The 21272-nt window shown below is 33.9% G+C and overlaps 2 protein-coding genes across 2 annotated transcripts; one reads left to right on the top strand and one right to left on the bottom strand.

The window, feature by feature from the left end:
• The first annotated feature begins 1169 nt into the window (after nt 1-1169).
• Nucleotides 1170-6199, top strand: LOC134702116 (sodium-dependent glucose transporter 1B-like). Its single transcript, XM_063563211.1, has 3 exons — nt 1170-1314; nt 3695-3986; nt 4666-6199. Exons 1-3 carry the CDS (start codon nt 1210-1212, stop codon nt 5772-5774), a joined length of 1506 nt encoding a protein of 501 aa, XP_063419281.1. The 5' UTR covers nt 1170-1209; the 3' UTR covers nt 5775-6199.
• A 12858-nt stretch (nt 6200-19057) lies between these two features.
• LOC134702100 (uncharacterized) lies at nt 19058-19450 on the bottom strand. Its single transcript, XM_063563191.1, has one exon. The coding sequence runs from the start codon at nt 19448-19450 to the stop codon at nt 19058-19060; it is 393 nt and encodes a 130-aa protein (XP_063419261.1).
• Nucleotides 19451-21272: the final 1822 nt, after the last annotated feature.

Here is a 21272-nt window from a genome sequence, read left to right as displayed (position 1 = left end):
ATCGAAAACATAGAAAATTAAAGAATAAACGACACAAAGCCCACCAAAAACTAGGGGTGATCTTAATATGTGCTCCGGAAGGGTAAGCAGACCCTGTTCCACATGTGGCATCCGTTGTGTTGCTTATATACAATGTATCTCCCAATTGATACGATATTCTCGTGCTTTTCCTATTATGATTTTCTTGATAGCGGGTTGTTGCTCACTAGGAACCTTTTAAATCAAAAGTTCCAAATGGTGAAGTTGAAATCATCTATTAGTACATTGTACGGACGCCATCCCGAATTATTGAATGACCGTTATGGAATAAGCGTTTCACAAATGATATCGGATAAGTTCCTTACGTCGTAACTACAATCCCGTTCTCTTTCATAAATGTGACCTACCGAATTAGATAATTAACCGGATTTGCTATCTCATAAGCAACACAACGGATGTCACATGTGGACCAGGGTCTGCTAACCCTTCCGGAGCGCATATTACGATCACCCATAGTATGCAGGTGCTGCTAGAATGTTGCTACTTAGAAATGGAAAGTTGACAATTGGAAAGCTAAAATCATCTTTTCGTAAATTTACATAACATTTACCTCGAGTACAAAGTAGAACAACTCAAACAGTTGAAGTCCTTACCGAACACGAAACGTGATAAATTAAATTGATTTTTTTTTTTTTTTTTTTTTTTTTATTTTTTTTTTTTTAATATTAGTGTTTTATCTTTTGCACTAGATCATCAATAGTTCTGTTAATTCCCTTTACTTTGTCATGACCCCTTCAATTTAAGGTCCAATCTGTAATGAGTTTACCCCTGGTTTCGTTTTTATTTGTCAATGATTCTAACGATAAAGTCTTAGATAATATTTAGTGTAGTGTCACAGCTTTTGTCGTAGATAACTAAACCCGAATAATCCAGTCGTTATATTACACTCACGTCTACATAACCTAGAAAGGTGGAGAGAATCGGACAGGTAAGGGCTTGAACTATACGAGTTAAAGATAACTTGTATCAGCATAAACTATTTCAAGTGTTATATTATTGTATATTATCAGATTTGTAAAACAATAAAATATGCAGGGGTTCTTCCGTATACATTTGTGCTTCTATTTTTGTCCCTGACCTATACACTTGATCCTATTTTTAAGAGTCCTTTTCTCGTAAACGAATAGCCTAGAGACATCCGCATGTAAATAGCTCAATATTTTTGCTAAGATGGTGAAGATAGAAAGGAGGGAAAATGAAAATGAAAACTCGGAATATACATTAACGCAAAAGATAATCAAAACAATTTTCTTAGTGTTAACATGGGCTATGATAGTAAGTACATGTATGAATATTTTCTTTCAGTAATATTTAGGTATAGAAAGACATTGATCATTGATATTCTATGGTACAATAATAAAACCCTAACTCACGTGAGTGTGTCGGATCTATTATAAATACGACGTACCAAAATCAGTTCGGGAGGGCAGCGTTAACATGGACATGATGGATTCAATTCAGATGAAGAGATGGACAAGAAACGACCATTACAACCTTTCTTCTATTCTTAATCCTCTTGCTACCGTTGATTTGATTTTGTAACATGTGTGCCTGAACATAGTGGCGACCAATGGATCAATCAGAGCCATCAAAGAAATACTGTAATGAACAGATGCATGCATCAATTAAACATTTAAACATGTGTGGCCATTAGGTGCAGCCGGTATGGACACATGTGTGCCTCCGTAGGCCAGAGGGGTCAGGTCAAATGATTTTTTTCAAATGTGTCATTATAGTGCCAGAAGATTTTAAAGTGTTCATACGGCTAAGTTTTCAATTCAATTCATAGGTGGTATACGTGTTGTTATCCTTTTTGTCATTTTGTTTTCGTATTTCTTTCGTATTTCTTTTTGTTATTATAGCCTACATTTGTTAGTTGTGTTTTCATTTTGCTCTTTTCATCATATTGACACCTCGATTTCAATATTAATACATTTTTTGTGCCAGAAAATAACTCAAAATATTAAACTGCTCATATGTGCTGTCACTTAAGCTAGATTAGCCCATAACACTATATAGACCGTTTGACCTTAGGTTAGTATATCAATTTAGTTTGTATTTCATTGTTATCTCACTGCTAAACAAACTTATATCGTCAACTACATGTATGAAAGAGGGTCTTGATGGGGATCCTTTATTTCTGTATTTTTTTATTTTTGCCAACTACTTTCTATTTTTTTCATATACTTTTACAAGCTACTATCTATTTTTTTTCTTAATATACTGTTGCCAACTACTATCTATTTTTTTTCTTAATATACTGTTGCCAACTACTATCTATTTTTTCTTATACTTTTACCAACTACTTTCTATTTTTTTCTTATACTTTTGCAAGCTGCTATCTTTTTTTTCTTGATATACTTTTGCCAACTACTATCTCTTTTTTTCTTATACTTTTACCAACTACTTTCTATTTTTTTCTTATACTTTTGCAAGCTACTATCTATTTTTTTCTTAAATAAATATACTTTTGCCAACTACTATCTATTTTTTCTTATACTTTTACCAACTGCTTTCTATTTTTTTCTTATACATTTGCCAACTTCTTTCTATTTTTTTCTTATACTTTTGCAAGCTACTGTCTATTTTTTTCTTAATATACATTTGCCAACTTCTATCTATTTTTTTCTTATACTTTTACCAACTACTTTCTATTTTTTTCTTATACTTTTGCAAGCTACTATCTATTTTTTTCTTAATATACTTTTGCCAACTACTATCTATTTTTTCTTATACTTTTACCAACTACTTTCTATTTTTTTCGTTTACATTTGCAAGCTACTATCTATTTTTTTCTTAATATACTTTTGCCAACTACTATCTATTTTTTTCTGATACATTTTGTACTTTTACCAACTACTTTCTAATTTTTTTTCTTATACTTTTGCAAGCTACTATCTATTTTTTTCTTATACTTTTGCCAACTAACTTCTATTTTTCTTCTTATACTTTTGCCAACTACTATCTATTTTTATCTTATACTTTTGCCAACTACTATCTTTTTTTTTCTTAATATACTTTTGCCAACTACCTTCTATTTTTTTTTACATTTAAGCACCTCATTATTTTTTAATTCTTTATTTTTGGTCCGTTTTTTCAGAGTCTATTATTTACATTTTTTTGTAATCCGCATCCAAACCCTCATAAAAAGATGACAAAGTTTTGACACGGTTTTTAACGAGAAAAGCGACGGCCTGAATATTTTATACAAAAAAAATATGGACACTCTATTTCAACTTCAAAAACATTCATATCGACAATGCGTTTATCTGAATAAAATATCAAATAAGGAAACACTTAAGATATAACCTAAATTCCTTGACACTCATCGATAAAGTATTGATAGTAACCCAATACACCTGTAATGTTATAAATCTTGATTGATACGTACATTATCGGTTGTGTAACGTTCAGTCGCAAATATTTGATGCATGTTGAGGACGAGAACACTTTAACAGTAAGTATTATAGGTCGGACATATAAATGTAGTAGAGGTCATAAGGAATAAGGTCGGGGAAATGTCAACTATAACTGATCACTCATTTTTTTTTTTTGGGGGGGGGGGAACTAATGAAGTAACTTCCATAAAAAGAAAAAATGAACATTAGGCAAATGAATTCGCGATATGACTTAATTTCATACGACTCTATTGTAGGGTCTATACACAGAAATATCAGGAATAACACAGAAAGACCTAATCATCAAAACGAACTCTGACTATGAACTGGTTTCACGAGCAATTTCCGGACGTAGTTTTGGCTATTTCATTGGGTCGTTTATCGGCGGTCCCTTAGTCGACAAACTAGGGAACTACTGTGACCTAATGATAGCCATAAGTTTAGACGGAGCAGCCATAGCAACAATCATAGCACCTTATTCATCGAACGTTGGTATGTTAGGAGTTTTATTGGTAATAGGCGGTACATTTGAAGGAGTAATAAATATAGGTGAGTAATTAAAGCATTATAAACGTTGTAAACCTAAACATTAATATCAAGAATAAAAAAAAACATCAACTGAAGGTTAAGTATTAGGGTATAGACGGGGTTTACAGAAAGAGAGTAATTGCCAAAAAGTGAAGAATTAAGGACTAAACAAAGAGGAAAATAGAAAAACAATGCCCCTCCCCCCAAAAAAAAAAGAAAAAAAGAAGAGAATAATGGGGTGTTAAAATACAGGGAACTCGTGTGCAAAATTTATAGCGATTAGAGAGGATGTCTTCAAAAACTAAAGAATACAGACTTGAGGAACATCCAACTATAAATCCAAACCCTCAAGTATTGCGCAATACTTTGGTGCCGACCTTTTATATAACCAGACGTTTCCTATAATGTATAGTTGAAACCTTTTGACTCAGTGGCATATTGCTCACTTCGAGTTTGGAAAATAGCAAGTATATATATATATATATATGTATTTGCAGCATTTTTCTCCTGCTTCGAAGCCAGTACGTTGAAAGCATTTATATGTATATATATATATGAATTATTTTTGTTTATCCTGCAATTCAACGAACATAAAAAGTTTTTTTTATATCGATTATCGAAATAAGAAAAAAATCGAAACAATTATTAAAAAAAAACATAAATTGTTGATTGATATTAAAATCAATTTATTATTCCACAGCTGGGCAGAAACTGATTTTAAATCTCTGGAAACGGAAGGCAACTGGACCACTTCACATCTTACACTTTGGTTTTGGAATGGGATCCTTCATCGTTCCACAAATTGCCAATCCGTTCTTAGCTGTCCTCGCCCCATCGGTAGATATAACAAATGTATCAAGCATAAACGGAACAAAATCACCGTTTGTAATTGATCCAGTAACTGTAACAGCCATTACCACAAATAAAACAACGACAGCAATATTTCTTAAAAAGTCGAAAATAGAATCGGCCTACTTGATTGTGTCAATCATAGTTGCTTCATTATCTGTTGTATTTTTTCTATATCAATTTTGCAATCGTACAACAGTCTACGCGCATGTGCATGTTCCAGGTGAAGTTAAAGAATCCAACTTCCGGAAAGCAGTCAAGTTAGTGGATCCGGCCACATGCGCAGATGGTAACCGCTGCTTTGGTGTGCAAATATTTCTGTTAATATTCTTATATTTTTTCAACGCAGTTGGTGGCGAGAGAATGTACAGCAAATTTATTAGGAGTTATGCCATTGATAAGCATAATTTTTCCGGAGATGACGGTTCTCTTATAAACACAACATTCTGGATCTGTTTTGCGATCGGCAGACTGACTGGACTATTAACTGGAAGATTTATACCTGTCCGTATTCTGATTGTAATTGAAGCATCTGGCGTTCTAGTAACAGCTATCCTACTGGAAATATTTGCACGCGAAAACGACCTGGCCCTGTGGGTACTTACCTGTCCAATGGGATTCTTTCTTTCGCAATTATTCCCAACCGGAATTGGTTGGGGAGACTTCCATGTTGAATTTACGGGGATAGCGATCACATTTGCCCTAATGGGTGGTGCTTTGGGTGGCGTTTCGTATCTATGGGTGCTTGGATATCTTTACGAATACCAAGGCTATGACATGTTTCTACATCAGTTAGTGTTTTATGGAGGATGTATGATGTTTTTCACCATTATCATGACAATAGTTGGAATAAAACATGGCGGACGGTTTGAGAGGGATACCGAAGGACATGCAGATGAAAATGCAATCGAACTTGATGAACTTGATGAAGACATTACATGTATCAATGATGAAGCTTAATTCATACAATACAGAATGTGTGTCAACCAAACGCTATTCCGCGAACACAGTTATCGTTCCTTGATTGTCATTGTCTGATAAATAGTCACTTGTGTGGACAGTGTGGTAGTTGTCATTTCTAATTATACCCTTTCCAAATGTATATCTTTAAGTCATATGCATCACCTAGCAAGTTCAGGGAAACTAAAATAACACTGTAAAAATTTTTGCATGCATTTTAAAGAAAAGAACTGTTTTGATCAAGCTAAAAAAGGCTAAACTTAAGTATGTTGGAAGCTGTAAAAAATCATAAAATTGTCCATATTTTGAGTAACAGCTGATGAAGTTATTTTATTTTGATATAATTATTTCAAAAAGCACTGTACATGTAACAATTATGATACAAATACGGAGAAGGTCAGATGCAGATCCAGCTTTTTTAAAAGAGATTCTTAACCCAGGAGAGAGTAGGGATGGGTTGTTGTGGTAGAAGGTGGGATGGGAGGGGGAAGGGGTTCAACCATATGTTAAATTCTGAAGAGTTAATCGTCCATAAAAAAGAGGATTCCAACCAGAGAACCCCCACCCCGTAATCTGTCTCTGGGAGGATACGAATCTGGAGCTTTTTATCAAATTGCTTTTCTTTTAGATCATTGTTATGCAAATGCGTTTTGTAAAATAAAGATTTAACACACAACTCACAGTTGCACATGTTCTGCTGTACGGTAAGATGATATTAACAACTTTCAGTAAATGAGCTTTTAAAGAAGCACCCATTCAATGTAAATATTTAAAGTGGAGATTAAAGCATTCTATTTATACGTAAACACAACATTATTTTGTCCGAAAGCCAAATAAAAAAACACAAGTTTACCTAACAATGAGCATGCTACTAGCAATAAATGTATGGTAGTTTTCTAACACTGATTAGTCCTGAGTGTACATGGTCATGCACTTATACATGCCGTGCTGATTTTGTTAGCAAGTTAAAGGTTTTAATCCTTTTGTCCGTCAGTCCTGTTCAAATCTAAAAGATTTTAATAACTTGTAGGAGTTACATCTGTATGAGCATCTGTATTGGTATCTGCGAGATCTCGTATATGGTTTTTAATTAAATCCATTATGTATCTCCATAGCAACAATTTTGACATTTCAACAAACTCTTTTACTAATGAAAAAAAATATAATTTAATTTAATGAGGACAAACCCAAGTAAGAACTTAATACCTCAAAGTAACATAAATAGAACCATACACGTACATGCTTGCAGGTCCTCGGTAAACATCTCGCATCATACAGAAGTGCATCTTATGTGATCCTCTTCTTACTGCTTTCCATAATAAAAATTGCAAATCATATTCATTGGGATTGGCAATACTTGAAATCTTCTGCTTCTTTAATTTTTTCAGGGTTTGAACACTCTCATCTACATGGTCGCTGTGTTCCATTAGCGCACCTTGGTAAAATAAAAATGATAAATGTATTCAAAAAGATTTGAAGTTATTCCAAAGTTAAAAATGTTGAAAGGAAAATCCAAAGGAATGTTGCACATTGAAAAAGTATAATCACAGGAATGTATATACATGTAGTTGTATACACGAATACACTGTCAAACATACACATATTTTATCCACACTGATCTGTATCCACACTTTTTTGTAGAAGAAAAACACTGAATTAATCTATTTTGCTGTATTACAATGACAATGTTAACTAAGTAGACGAAAGAAACAACGAATGTTAGGGTAAAATATGTTGACATATTATGAATTAACAGTTTACAAAACTATCAAAAACATAAAAACGCCCAATTCATCACCCTGTCTTAGTCCTATAATATAAGACTCTGGAGGTTCATATCATTTACATTCAACGTTTTTTATCGGATATTTTTTTTTTACTATCAATGTTGAACCCCAGAGTCTTATAAAATTTGTCATTTTTTCTCGTAGCAAAAATTAAAATTAATAATCCACTGCCAAAACAAATAAAATTATTAGGAACAACCTAAATATGAATGAAAGTAACTTCTTACCGTATTAATTGTTAAAAATAATGTTCCTAATCCATCACTTTTATCCTGAGTTGACAAACAATTTTTTTCACGCCATTTTATTTCAAATATATGTGCCGATTCTTTATTTTAAGGATTTCGTGAACGAAACGAATTTGACGATAATATTTTTAACCAGTATAGAACAACGAACGAAAACCCGTCCAATTGTAATGGTGTCATGCAATTATTGAGATAACCATAAAAAGTGCTGAGAGATTACGAATGGGGTTAACAGAATAGAGAACAACATAAAGAATAAAAAAAATTGGCATGGTTCTATTTTAACCCCCCCCCCCCCCCCCCCCGAAAAAAACGGTATAATTATATTGTTTACAGTTGAAAAGAACAATGTCCAAAATACAGTTATAATGTATCAACAGATTAGTAAAAAATATGTTTAAACATTAATTATAGGTATAACTTATTCATTAAGCAAGTCAGTTCGTATCCAATAACTGTCCAATTTTGCCGACTTTCCGTGAAATGCAAATTCGCTAGTTCAATCACATAACGGGGGCGGAGGGGGGGACAAACCAATCGTCTTTCACAAAAAAGTTCTCTACTCCAAGTTGTTAATTGAGCATCAACAGAAATCATGGGCGAGTTGTAAGAGCGGGCGAGGTTATAAATGTCTTTGAAAATATGAGTTCATGTAACGGAGGCGTGCGAGCCAAATTCACAAAAGAAATGTTCTCTATTCAATAGAACGGGCGATGCGATTTCTTTCGAAATACGAGTTCAAATGTTCATGAAATCTGCTAGCTGCTAACGGTATAAAGTTGAAATGTTCCGTGAGAGTGCACCAGTGTGAGAGCGTGCAATACATGATTTTCCAAGTACAGCTTCATAAAACAGAGGTGAGCTATTCACATTCACCAACTGTTCTTTAGTAAGTTGTTAAGCATCACAAGATATTAATTTTAAGTTATGAGAGCGGGCCATACATGTCCTTCAAAATATGAGTTTATACAACGGAGTGAGCAAGCCAGTTATCTTGTCCAAACTGTTAAGAATGAACATAAATCAATTGCGAGTCGTGAGAGCGGGCGAGGCGATGATCCTTTGAAATACGAGTTCATACAACAGTGAGCGAGCCAATTCTCATTCACCAAAAGTTCTCTTGTCCAAGTTGTTATTAAAGCATCAGTAGAAGTTAATTTCTAGTTGTGAGGGCGGATGAGTAGATAAATATCTTTCAAAATACGAGTTCCAACAACGGGGGTGAGCGAGCCAATTCTCATTCATCAAACGTTTTCTTGTATGTATAAATAGAAATTAATAATAGCTGGCGAGGCAAAAATCGAGTTGTTTCAAAGAATAATAGCAAGTTGTTAGAGAAGGAAGTTCTAGAAAGAATGCAATTTAAATCTCTGGGTGTTTTTAGAAACTCGTCCACTAAATGTGCTCCTTTCTCGACAAGTACATTTTTTTAAACACTTTGCACAACATTTACAAGAAGGACACCGGCAGTGCTGAAAATCGCATCGTTCGTCTTTCTTTGTATCTGATTTATCTTCTATGAAGTTGTCTACGGTCAATGCATTTACAATTTAACATCTTCTTCTTCTTCTTCCAGGTAAGGAACCGGATTCATTGCTGAATGTTAATGGTTCCGCGCGAAAACTTTACGCAGTGTCGGGCAACACAGAAAGATTTCTCTTGGCTATTTACAAATTACATTTAAAACGTTCGCAAAAAAATATACAATTAAAATTATTTACAACTGGTTTTCCTACTTCCTTTCAGAGCATGCCTTCAGGGCAGCTCTGAATCCCTCAACGGTGTTGGTCGCTGTAACTGTTGTTGGTAGGTTGTTCCAGTCCCTGATTGTCCTCGGGAAGAAAGATTGGCCGTAGGTGTCTGTACTTGTTCTTTCTTGGAAGAAGCGGTTTTTACCTCTGGTCCGGTTATCATTCGGCGTCAAATATTGGTGACGGTCTATATCTATAAGTTCATGCTGGATCTTGAATAGCATGCACAATCTATTTGTTTTCCTCCGTTCTTCGAGGCTTTCCCACTTTAGATTTTTAACCATATTTGTGACACAGCCAGGTGTTCGGTCTGTGTAGTTGTTATTCACAAATCGTGCAGCTCTTTTCTGAACCTGTTCAATTGCCTTGATTTTATTTTGAGCGGTTGGGTCCCATACTGTGCTTGCATATTCCACTGCAGGTTTTACCATGGACACATATGCAGCTGCCTTTACAGGTTTTGTACAGCCTTTGAGGTTTCTACGTATAAACCCCAAAGTTCTGTTTCCTTTGCCTACTGTATTGTCTATGTGTGTATCCCATGTTAGGTTGTTACTGATGGTTACTCCAAGATATTTACTTGCTTCCTCTGTGTCTAGAGTATGACCGTGAAGATGGTACGATGTTTGTATCACTGGTCTATTTTGGGGGGATATTCTAATGACAAGGCATTTTTTGGCATTTAAACTCATCTGCCATTTGTTTTCCCAGTCTTCCAATGCTGTTAAGTCCTTTTGGAGAAGTTCACTGTCAGCTTGGTTGGTGATAGTACGAAAGAGAAGGCTGTCATCCGCGAACAATTTGGTCTCTGATGTAGATGCTGTTTCTGGCATCTCATTAATGTAGGCCAGGAACAGTAATGGACCAAGGACTGTGCCTTGGGGTACACCAGAGAGTACTGGTACTTGTGAAGAGACTGCACCCTCTAACATCTGATACAAGTGCTGGTGCAGTTTATGATATCGCTTATATATTGCCGGTGGCTTTAAGCGACAAAGTAAAGTTATCATGATAAAATCAAACTAAATCCATCCCTAGCGCATCTGTCAGCTTATTGCCAATATACCGGTAATAGGACAACACTGATTTTGGACATTTGATATTTAAACTTTTTATCCATGTATTTTGATCCCGCAATTTTACGTTTGTTTTTTTGTGTGATGTCTCATTGAAGTATTATTATTGTTTGAATATGACAAGAAGAAAATAAGTTTTTTTGAAATAGTACATGAAGTCGTTTAAAATCATAAATAAGAAAAAGAAATTGAAAAGTGGCCTTCAGATGAACAGCACAAGAAACATGAAAGATATTGTAATGCATAAATTCAAATTAATAAAATTATTGGTTTGCGTAATTTGTGTAATATTCATATTATTTGAATCACTTTTTAACATGTTACAAAATACTTATAGAATCACATTTTACAGTTTATTTATTTACATTTGACCCCAGACTGCTTATTACCGGTGAGCTATGTATTAAATGTATAACTAGGTATACATATATATTGTATTGATATGTGAATCTTTTTTACAAAGCTTAGGTAGCAAGTCGACCAAAGCTTTACTCTACAAGCATTATGCAATTAGCCCTAATCAAAATTGCAAGGTGATGTGGTATTGAAGCCGATGAGACAAAATAATGTTACATTAATAGAGTTTAAATGAAGTTGATGTAAGCAGTTTATACCACATGGCCAGTTCCGCGAGAGGAAAAAAAAACCGCTGTAATGGCAAATCTCCAACATGAAAAAAAAATCTCTAAAGAAAGTAAATCGAGAAAGCCAACTACCTTATTCGTGTATGTAATAATAGTCACCATTTCCAGCTTTGACCATTATTTTCATTACACAGTTTTTCTTTCTTTCAATAACTGAGGGGGGATAGGATCTTTATCGGGACTCCGGGTGTTTTTAAGCTCGGGATTTCGAGATTGACCCTTTCGGGATCCGGGAATTCTTTATTCGAATTTCGGGACCTCGGGATTATGTGGTTTTTAAGGCCGGGATTTCGGGATTTCGTGTTTTTAAGCTCGGGATTTCGGGATTGGGACCCCTCCTACCCTCCCTCATAAGTCTTTGTAGAAATTATCACCGTGTAATTCATGTTATCATCGGGACATAGCATTCATTTATACAACCATCCTTTTACCTTTTTATGAATACTAAATGGTCGCCTCTTAAGGGTTTAGAAAGATTTGATGGTAAGCTTCCTTTTCTATTGATGACGAAATAAAAATGAATTTAATCATTTCAACATTTATAATCATCTTAAAGTCATAACAAAATTCGTTTTCCAATGAATATTCTGAAATATGTACAACTGATTAACATTCGGAAAGACCTGCGGAACTTCTCGTACTTGATCCGCTTGACAATTTGAAATAAGGGGGGACAGTTTGAAAAGTGGCTAAAAAAAAGGATATAAATCCAACATATGATAAGGTAAGACATTTTATTTATTATTTGAGATATTCACTTGAAAGGATAATGACATCAGTAAACTTAAAACTTTCGTAAACATTGTCAAATTGTCGTTCAAAGTTCCCACAAAAATTCGTTGGGAATCCACTACGAGAAAATGGATACTTGTTATAAGACTCTGGGGTTCAACATTGATAGTAAAAAAAAAATATCCGATAAAAAACGTTGAATGTAAATGATATGAACCTCCAGAGTCTTATATTATAGGACTACACCCTGTCTCAAAAGTACTAAATGAGTATTTTATTGAACATCTTAAGTTTTAATCAAAGACTGTACAAATGTATAGAGAATTGGAACAAAATTGCAATGTGTATTGAAATACGGTTACCTATCACAATAGGATAATTTTATATTCAAACAACAAAAAGAATGGGCTTGGTCAAATATTAAGCTGGAAGTATATATAGTAATATTCAATATTGGATAACCCAACTCTTCCGGACCAGGCATATCATAATACACGTTTCAAATCTATATAAGAGTAGATAAACGAGAAGTTAATCAATAAATTGGTATACGATATTTGCATATTTTATCTGTAAGTTATAGAAGGTAATTAGTAACTATACATTTAATCTATGAATGCAATCTAACAGGAAGATATAGTTTGACTAAATAATGTCTAAACTGAAGCATATTTTATTTATATGTTACAGCCGATTGCAATGAGTGTGTAGGTAAAATACTATCTTTGGTTAGCTTGATTGTTAGCTGAACCCTGAAGTCATTATACAGTAAGGTATACTACGTCCACTTGTATTTTTGTCCATCTGATGAGTTTTAAAAGCCTTATTCAACTGATTTTTATAGTTCGTTCTTATGTTGTACTGTTGTATATATATATACCACTGTCCCAGGTTAGGGGAGGGTTGGGATCCCGCTAACATGTTTAACCCTGTCACATTATGTATGTATGTGTCTGTCCCAAGTCAGGAGCCTGTAATTCAGTGGTTGTCGTTTGTTTATGTGTTACATATTTGTTTTTCGTTCATTTTTTAATATACATTTATAAATGAGACCGTTAGTTTTCTCGTTTGAATTGTTTTACCTTGTCATTTTGGGACCTTTTATAGATGACTATGCGGTATGGGCTTTGCTCATTGTTGAAGGCCGTACCGTTACCTATGATTGTTAGTTTCTGTGACATTCTGGTATCTTTTGAAGAGTTTTATCATTGGCAATCATACCACATCCTCTTTTTTATACCCTGCTTTCGAAGTAGTCTGGTCTTACAGACATATTAATTGGTTGTCTCTCGCAATAGTCTAATCTTAAAGGAGGATAGTTTACCTAACCTAATAATGACTGCACGGTTCAACTAGCAAGCAAGCTTACCAAAGATATTAAGGTTACTTACACACTCATTAAAATTGGCTATTATCTTAAGCTTGTTATTACAGTACTATATACCTCTGTTTGATAGCACTGCAGTAGGTGTTATTATTTGAATTGGTACCACTTAATGTCCCCTTTGCCGAGACGGGGCATTAACAATTAAGACGTTTTTATACTGAAATTGAACATACCCGACCAATTCAAGACTAAGTATCCCCGTGACTCCTATAATATAAATTCATACTAATAGATCATATAAGCCTAAAATGTTTTGATATGAAGTTCTAAAGCCATTTTGAGTTAAAACATGTCAATGGCAAAGTTCAAGGTTATGGTTTGAACTTTGCTTGTTACTAGTATCTTTATTTTTATGAAACCGGTATAGTTAAGGATACACTGCGTTTGCCAAATAGTTGTTTATAACATGGCGCAAATTCAACACATCTAATACAAGTCGTAGTGTTTCGGTCATCCTTTATAGGAATGTTCTCCCCTTATGTATTTGTAATCAGTATAACTCCTTAACCTTACAATAACCTGTGATCTTTTTATTTGAGATCACTGACTTGACCTATGACCTTTAAATGGAGTTAAGGTCAAATTCACAATCTAGATTTGACTTTTGCTAAACGTTCTTACTGGTTCATCATAAAACCATTCGTTCTTTTGCATTTGGTTTTGTAGACTTTTCATCTTTCAAAAGGATAATTTGAAGTGATATCATTTTAGTTTAAACATATTTATTTAGAGTGGATTGGGAAACAAGTTTTGCAACTTATATTAGACATTTGCGGAAACTAGGTTTACACCTAGGATAACACCTTAGACTTACGATTACAGTTAAAAAAACAAAGGGTCATCTCAAAATGATAAAAACAACAAAAAACAAATAAAGATGTTTTTTTATTATGTAAATAAATCTTTCCGGCGGCAAACGAAGGCAGCGCATATGGTCACAACAGATATTAATCGCTGTCTTGGATGCTCCACAAAGTCCCCATAACTTTATATTTTTTTAATTATCCGATTGCATGTTCAATCTTTATTCTATAGTGGGTTATCAGTCTAACTTTCTACATTTTCTCTGCATAATAATCAAAATTTTAAAGAAACTCGCGTTGGATGTCTTGCTCTCAAAAACATATCCTGGTTTTAATAACTTTTACAATTTCTTGTTTAATATTTTTTTTAATTATTTGACCCCTTTTTTACATGACCCTCAATTCCTTAAACGGAAAAAGAAAACTGTCGCAGTATCTAACCAGGAGTTTTTACTTATGCTGAGGGTATATCAGACACATCCGTGTTCGGGGGACAGAATAATTAACACAGTAAAGGAAAATATCCATAGTCTGACAACCGAAGCACAAGATCTCTACAATAGTTGCATCAAAGAAACAAATCATCAAAATGTCCCTGGCCCATCAACTGCAAATGCCAAAAGGAATAAGATACTTGAGAATCTATCCTCTGAAGATGATTATAACGGGCCACTTAATCCAGAACCGTAAAAAAAAATGCTTCTCCAGTACAAAAAAAATATAGAACAGGAAGAACCAAAAGAGTCGGAGGAACCAAAAGAACGAGACAACACGAATTCGAATGAGGAGGAAATTGAGCAACCACAAGCTGGCAAGAGGGCCAAGCTACAAAAACCAAAACCCCAAAAATGCCGCTCATGAATTTGATTAGAAAAAATCACGAGGCCTACAGCAAGTTTATTACGAAAAAGGTTCCGACGTTCCTACGTAGTCTTGGTGTCTCTTCATCAGAGTCTGACGATGATGAATTATAGTTCAAATTCTATATTTAAAAGGTCGACATAAATATAATCAGCAAAAACAAATTTTCGTATACTTTTAAATGTTTGTTGATAGAGGAAACGTAAACAAACTGTTTTCTCGATTGAGATAAAGTTAAAGATTATAAAAAATTACCGAAAGGGACATGAAATATCACGCAAAAAATATTATATATACATGTAGTTCTTAAACAACAACTTGTTGAATCTCTTTCTCCTTAAAAAAAATCTCAGTTGTCAAATTATGTATGAAATTCTGTTCGTTCATTTTTTCATATAAAGATATATGAAGATGTGGTATCAGTGCCAATGAGGCAACTCTCCATCCAAATAACAATTTATAAAAGTAAACCATTATTGGTCAATGTACGGCCTTCAACATATGGCATACCTAAAACTATTATAGTTAAACACAACAACCAATATTAAATATGTTACATGTTTTGATTGAAAACTCAATTGTTTAATATTTAAAATCATCATAAAAGAGATAGCATTGGTTTTGAACGACTGTTTGTATTTACACTTTGAGACGACCGAAGTTTAAATGTTATCTGTAAGTGTAATCGTAATCCTAATCGTAGGTGTATGCGAGTTTTCGCAAATGTCTATTAATCCCTTTCCACTTTGCGGGTGCGAGTGCTACCTTGTAGCGGCATTAGCCTGCTCTTTTTCGAAATCTACAAGGGTGTCTTTAACGTGCAAGCGATATGGCTCTCTCTTAACACGGGTCAGCCATTTATCGACGGACTATCATCGTTTCCTTAAGACCATACTCGCAAATGGTGTCAAGAGAGAGCCGAAAATTGAGTTCCTGAAATTTTCATCCCAACGGGAATCGAACCAGGAACCTTTGTGTTAGCAGTCCGATGCATTAACCACTACACCATATCATTTTAAACCAGAATAAGCCTAATTCCATAAAAAAGTGCCTATACAATCTGTTTGAAGTATCAACATATATGCACCAAAAGTGATAACTTGTAACACCGTTTTCAATAAAATGAAACCGTATACGTAGGTAGCCTATATTGTAAGGCCAATTGGTCTGTCCCTATATCAAACATAGTTACCCTCATTTTTCCATGTCAATCCAAAATTGTCCTACCTTTATCCCGAACGGTCTATATAACAGAACCCACCTTTTACATTTGTTTTCGTCCTGAACATGCATGAAATATTTGCCACTGAACTTAAGCCAACAACTAATGGAATCTTGTGTTGACTAAAGAACTTAAGTTGCATAGTTTATTCCTAGTTTTGAAACGCGTTCATTTTAATAAAGCACTTGTTAATTGGGGACGATAAGTTTTTCTATAATTCATTTTTTTTTACTTTTGTGTCGATTGGTTGATCTCTTGTATATACGTTACATCCAATTATCGTTATTTTATGCATTTTCTCTCTGATCTTTTTGAGTGATAATTTGTCATATCATGCTCCTCGCTTGAGATGTAAAATTGTCGCATAAAACTAAGGAAGCACGTGGTGTTGCTAATGAAATTTACATGAAATTGCCAAGTCATCATAGGATTACGTGTAAATGTAGAAAATGTGTAATAGATAAAAAAAATTGACACGTTCTAATTGTGCAACAAAGTTTTACCCTTCAATACAACGATATCTAGTGACAGTTCATTTTTTATCTTACTTGACTTATATAACATGTTTAAGTTCCTAGGTATGCTTCACATTCTGGCTCTAATGTTGGAATATCAGCTTACTAGTATATGTTCGGTTTCTGCTTCACGAAGTTTGTAAAGTCTAGTCGCTACCACAACACTGAAGAGAGTTCAAGAGTTACAATTTGTCAACAACAATGTATTTGAAATCAGCGTTACCTTAAATAATCGATAGATTGCGCATCATTGTTATCACAAGTGTTGGCTGAACCTGTCAAGGGTGAAGAGGCGGAAGTGGATCGAACCCTTAGCTAGCGAAGATGCTTTAAACTAGCTGTCAGTAACTGCGAGTACTCACAGATTTAATATACTAAGTGTTGTTGAGATGCATGTACAAGTACCCACCCTCTTCCACTCTGTGCTTTTTTTATGTATGTGTTTCTATTTGTATCTATCTGACGAGTTAAGGTTGTTTTTCAATTGATTTATATAGTTCGTTCTCATGTCGTACTGTTACAACTCTTGTCTCAGGTTAGGGGATGGTTGGATCGTGCTAACATGTTTAACACCGTCACATTCTGTATCATAAAATTAAAGTAAAAACACAAAAATACTGAACTCAGAGGAAAATTAAAAAAGGAAAGTCCAAAATCAAAAGGCAAAATCAAAAGCCCAAACACATCAAACGATCATGTATGTGCATGTCCTAAGTCTGGAGCCTGTAATTGAGTGGTTGTCGTTTGTTGCTGTGGTACAAATGTGTTTGTTTTTCTTCTTTTTTTATCATTTAGTGGCCTTTACAGCTTACTATGCAATATGGTCTTTACTCAAAGTTGATTGCCGTACAGTTTATATGTATGTGCCATTTGGTTTCGTATGAAGAGTTGTCTTATTGACAATCATACCACATATTCGTTGATTTTGCTAAGTCTAAAAAATGTACGTGAAATTTTGATTGAATTATTCTAGACAAAAATGACCTTAGCCGTATTTGTCACAATTTTGTCAATTTTTTTTTGTTTAGCTGCTCTTATAATTCATATTTATCCTGCAATTGGGTGTCCTACTATACAGATACAGCCCTACAGATATCGCTATGCTGTATCTGTATACTATACAGATATCGCTTTAAAGCTCCGCCCACTGACGGACTGAGTATTGTTTGAACCTGTGTGACCTCAGAATGTGTATTCCAGTTGCATTCCAATGACTATGTCAATTGTCGATTTCAAAACTTGAATACTGAATGTGTATGATTGTGTTACAAAATCAGCCATGTCAATTTCAGCATGCATGTTTAGTGAATGTCAAGTCTGAAGCGTAGGACAACTCGTACACTTCTGTTTCAAATTTAACAATGTTTTGTTATTTGTTTTTACTGTTGAAATTAGTTGTTATGTTAAAATAGATAATTATTCATCTTGAGCGATGAATTATTGTTCACCATTCGAGATTCTTGCTCTGCGAACCCGTCTTCAGCGTAATGTGGGATTTTGATATTACTACGCGGGCCTCAACTGACAAGGGATTACAAATCGAAAATAAATACTAAATATGTTAGTTTTTTGTGTCTTTTTAAATACAAGTTGAAACAATATACAGAATTAATTGCAGGATAAAGACAATAACTGTTTAGTGTCTTTAAATATCAGCTGTATTTGTACTCGGCTCGAAACAGGTGTAGTAGCTCGCTAAAAGCTCGCATACACCTTGTTTCCTAGCCTCGTACAAATACAGCTGATATTCAAAGACACTAAACAGTTATTGTCTATGTACATGTAATGTGGTCTTTTGACCATTTCGTATCGAGTGTTAAAAGATGAGACTGAAATACATACTTAGCTTGGCATGTAACCCAATATGCCTCATTTTGTTTGCGAGTTTTCATTTTTAAAAAAGAATGTGAAAAATGAAATAAATTGACAAAATAGGAATGCCATTATCAATATAAATACTTTAATAATACAAGATATAACAATTTAAACAGTTCTTAACTATAATTTAAATATTGAAAGTCAGTAAACATACAACTTTTAAAAAAGTATAAAAAATCATATCACAAATTAAATATGACGAATCACAGTTTGATGGTTAAAAACAGATTTTAAAACCCGCATGCAATATATATACATGTTTCTTATAAATTAACAAAACAAATAAATAAATAAATAAGTATGTCATAAAACTACAATAACATGGTCCGAGACCACAATTGTCGACCTAGTTGCAAAAATATAAAAGTTGAAATTCCATTTAAACAAGCTCAATGCAGCTAGCTGGAATACAACCTGCCAAAAGTACTTCCTCAAATTTGTTTGCAAAGTTATTGAACTTCCTAATTTCATCTTCGTCATTAGTGTGTTCAATGTATTCCATCCTTTTGAGGTAGTCTCGGAGATCTATTATTTCAACATTTTCCGGCAGCATATCTATTTTTATTTTGATAATTTCCCCTGGCCTCCTTGATTTTGATGCAAAATCCCTGAGGGCCTGCAAACTTCCGCATGTTGAAATGTACTTTGATGTAGGACCCCAACTTCCGCCAAGGACGTGTCGGAAAACAGACGTTGAAGAATTCGGATTTTTTGCTCTGATACCGTTTTCATAATTTTCCTCAGGACGTAGAAGTCTATAAACATACTCCATTTCTTATGTAATTTCTGGAAAAAAGAAATACAAAATTAATAGAAATAAAATTTAGAATGAAAATGGAGAAATTGTCAAGGAGACAAAAGCCCGACCATACAGCAGACAACAGCCGAATGCTACCAGTGGTTTTTGAATGCAGCGAGAAACTCCCGCACCCGGAGGCGTCCTTCAGCTGAATCCTTAACAATTATATTTACTTGTTCAGTGTACTAGTATCAAAGTGGCTATCCTCGAGGTTTACTAACCAAACATAATTTATATATATATTAGCATATACTTAGACTAAATAACATACGATTTTTACTGTATGATAATAACATTAAATTAACGTAAATTCCATATTTTTGAATTGATGCTTAGCGAGTTGATATGAAAAGTTTATCACATGCTTCGATTGTTATGATATCACATGCCTTACCGTAACGTTATCCGGTGATACATGTACTCGACAAATTCCGGAAAATACACCTCAATGCTACGTTTTCAGTGAAAAACAATACAAAGAAATGTACAAAACAATTGTTTGGATACTGGAAAGTATAATGTGTAAAAAAAAATTTAAAAAACCCAGACAAACAAACAAACAAACAAACAAAATTATTAAATAAATGCATTTTTAACAGGTTCAAACATAATTTAGAAAGTTCCTTTTTAAAAAAAGTTGCATTTTCCAAACATATTCATTATGTTATTTTTTTGTCGATTCGGGCATATGAAATGTTTTTCTTCTCTGTTGAGGAATATGATAGAAAGATTTCCTATTGAATATCCTAAATTTGGGGTCCAACTTCCGTGAATTTTCACTCTTTGGACTTCTATTTGGGGACAACGAAAAAGGATCAATATATGAATCTGTTGTTTTTCTCTATTGTTGAAGCATATGATAAAAAGATCATAACATGTTATTTTCATATCGCATGTATTATCAGCACTCGATCAACATCAGCCTTCGAGCCATGCGGCTCTTAGGTTGATATTGAACCATGTGAACCTAGGGCTGATAATACATGCGATATGAAAAATGCCATGTAATAATCTGATATTATTTGTTATGTACGAAGTAGACATGTTACGAAATGATAATACAATCGATTATAAATCCATACGTATTAGTGTTGCCACAAGTTTAGTCACCAACCGATACCATACATAGTTATCAGTAATTATACGCGAATGTAAATTCGAAAAGTCACAGTATTAAACTGTTTTGAAAGTTCAAACTTCGTTAGTTTGTATATATGGAAAAAAATCAATTTTGTTCTAGATAAATAAGAGCAGTTTTGTAAAAAGTTTATTCAGTAACTGTCAATATGTGCTAAATGATATGCAGTGTGTCCATAATACCTAAACAACAAAATACTGTGAACTGTCAGCTATTTGTTCATTCAACGCTCTACACTTTGTAATTTCAAACTGACTTAATTTTCTGAAAACGTTGTCAATATATTCTAAAAGTAGCTAATGTGAAAGTAAAACTGTAATATCATCCGAGTTGACAAGTAGGATTTTTAATCATTCTAGACTTATTGAAGTAAAAATTTGGAATATGAAGATGCATTGATAGCATGTAAAAAGGGTAATCAGGTTGTAACTACGAAAAATCATTACCCATTACAAGTTTTGCAAAAGTTAAAATGAGTACAACCTAGTTTCGTGAAAATATATGCCGGGAAATATACGAATTAAATAAATGAATGAAATGCTTTTACTAAAAGAATACTGTCCTTAATTTTGCTACAACTCTACCTTCTGCGTTTTTATGTCTCCTGTATACACAGTTATCTGATTGGTACTCATGCCACATCTTTATATTTTTATT

This window comes from Mytilus trossulus, unplaced genomic scaffold, assembly GCF_036588685.1.
Source record: "Mytilus trossulus isolate FHL-02 unplaced genomic scaffold, PNRI_Mtr1.1.1.hap1 h1tg000398l__unscaffolded, whole genome shotgun sequence".
Lineage (NCBI taxonomy): Eukaryota > Metazoa > Mollusca > Bivalvia > Mytilida > Mytilidae > Mytilus > Mytilus trossulus.
This window is presented reverse-complemented; position numbering and strand designations above follow the sequence as displayed.

What these genes read in the sequence shown, in the direction of transcription:
- LOC134702116 (XM_063563211.1), top strand. Translation starts at nt 1,210, where the DNA reads ATGGTGAAGATAGAAAGGAGGGAAAATGAAAATGAAAACTCGGAATAT. An exon ending in TGTTAACATGGGCTATGATA is followed by an intron (nt 1,315 to 3,694) that starts GTAAGTACATGT and finishes ACTCTATTGTAG; the next exon opens with GGTCTATACACAGAAATATC. An exon ending in TGAAGGAGTAATAAATATAG is followed by an intron (nt 3,987 to 4,665) that starts GTGAGTAATTAA and finishes ATTATTCCACAG; the next exon opens with CTGGGCAGAAACTGATTTTA.
- LOC134702100 (XM_063563191.1), bottom strand. Translation starts at nt 19,450, where the DNA reads ATGGAGTATGTTTATAGACTTCTACGTCCTGAGGAAAATTATGAAAAC.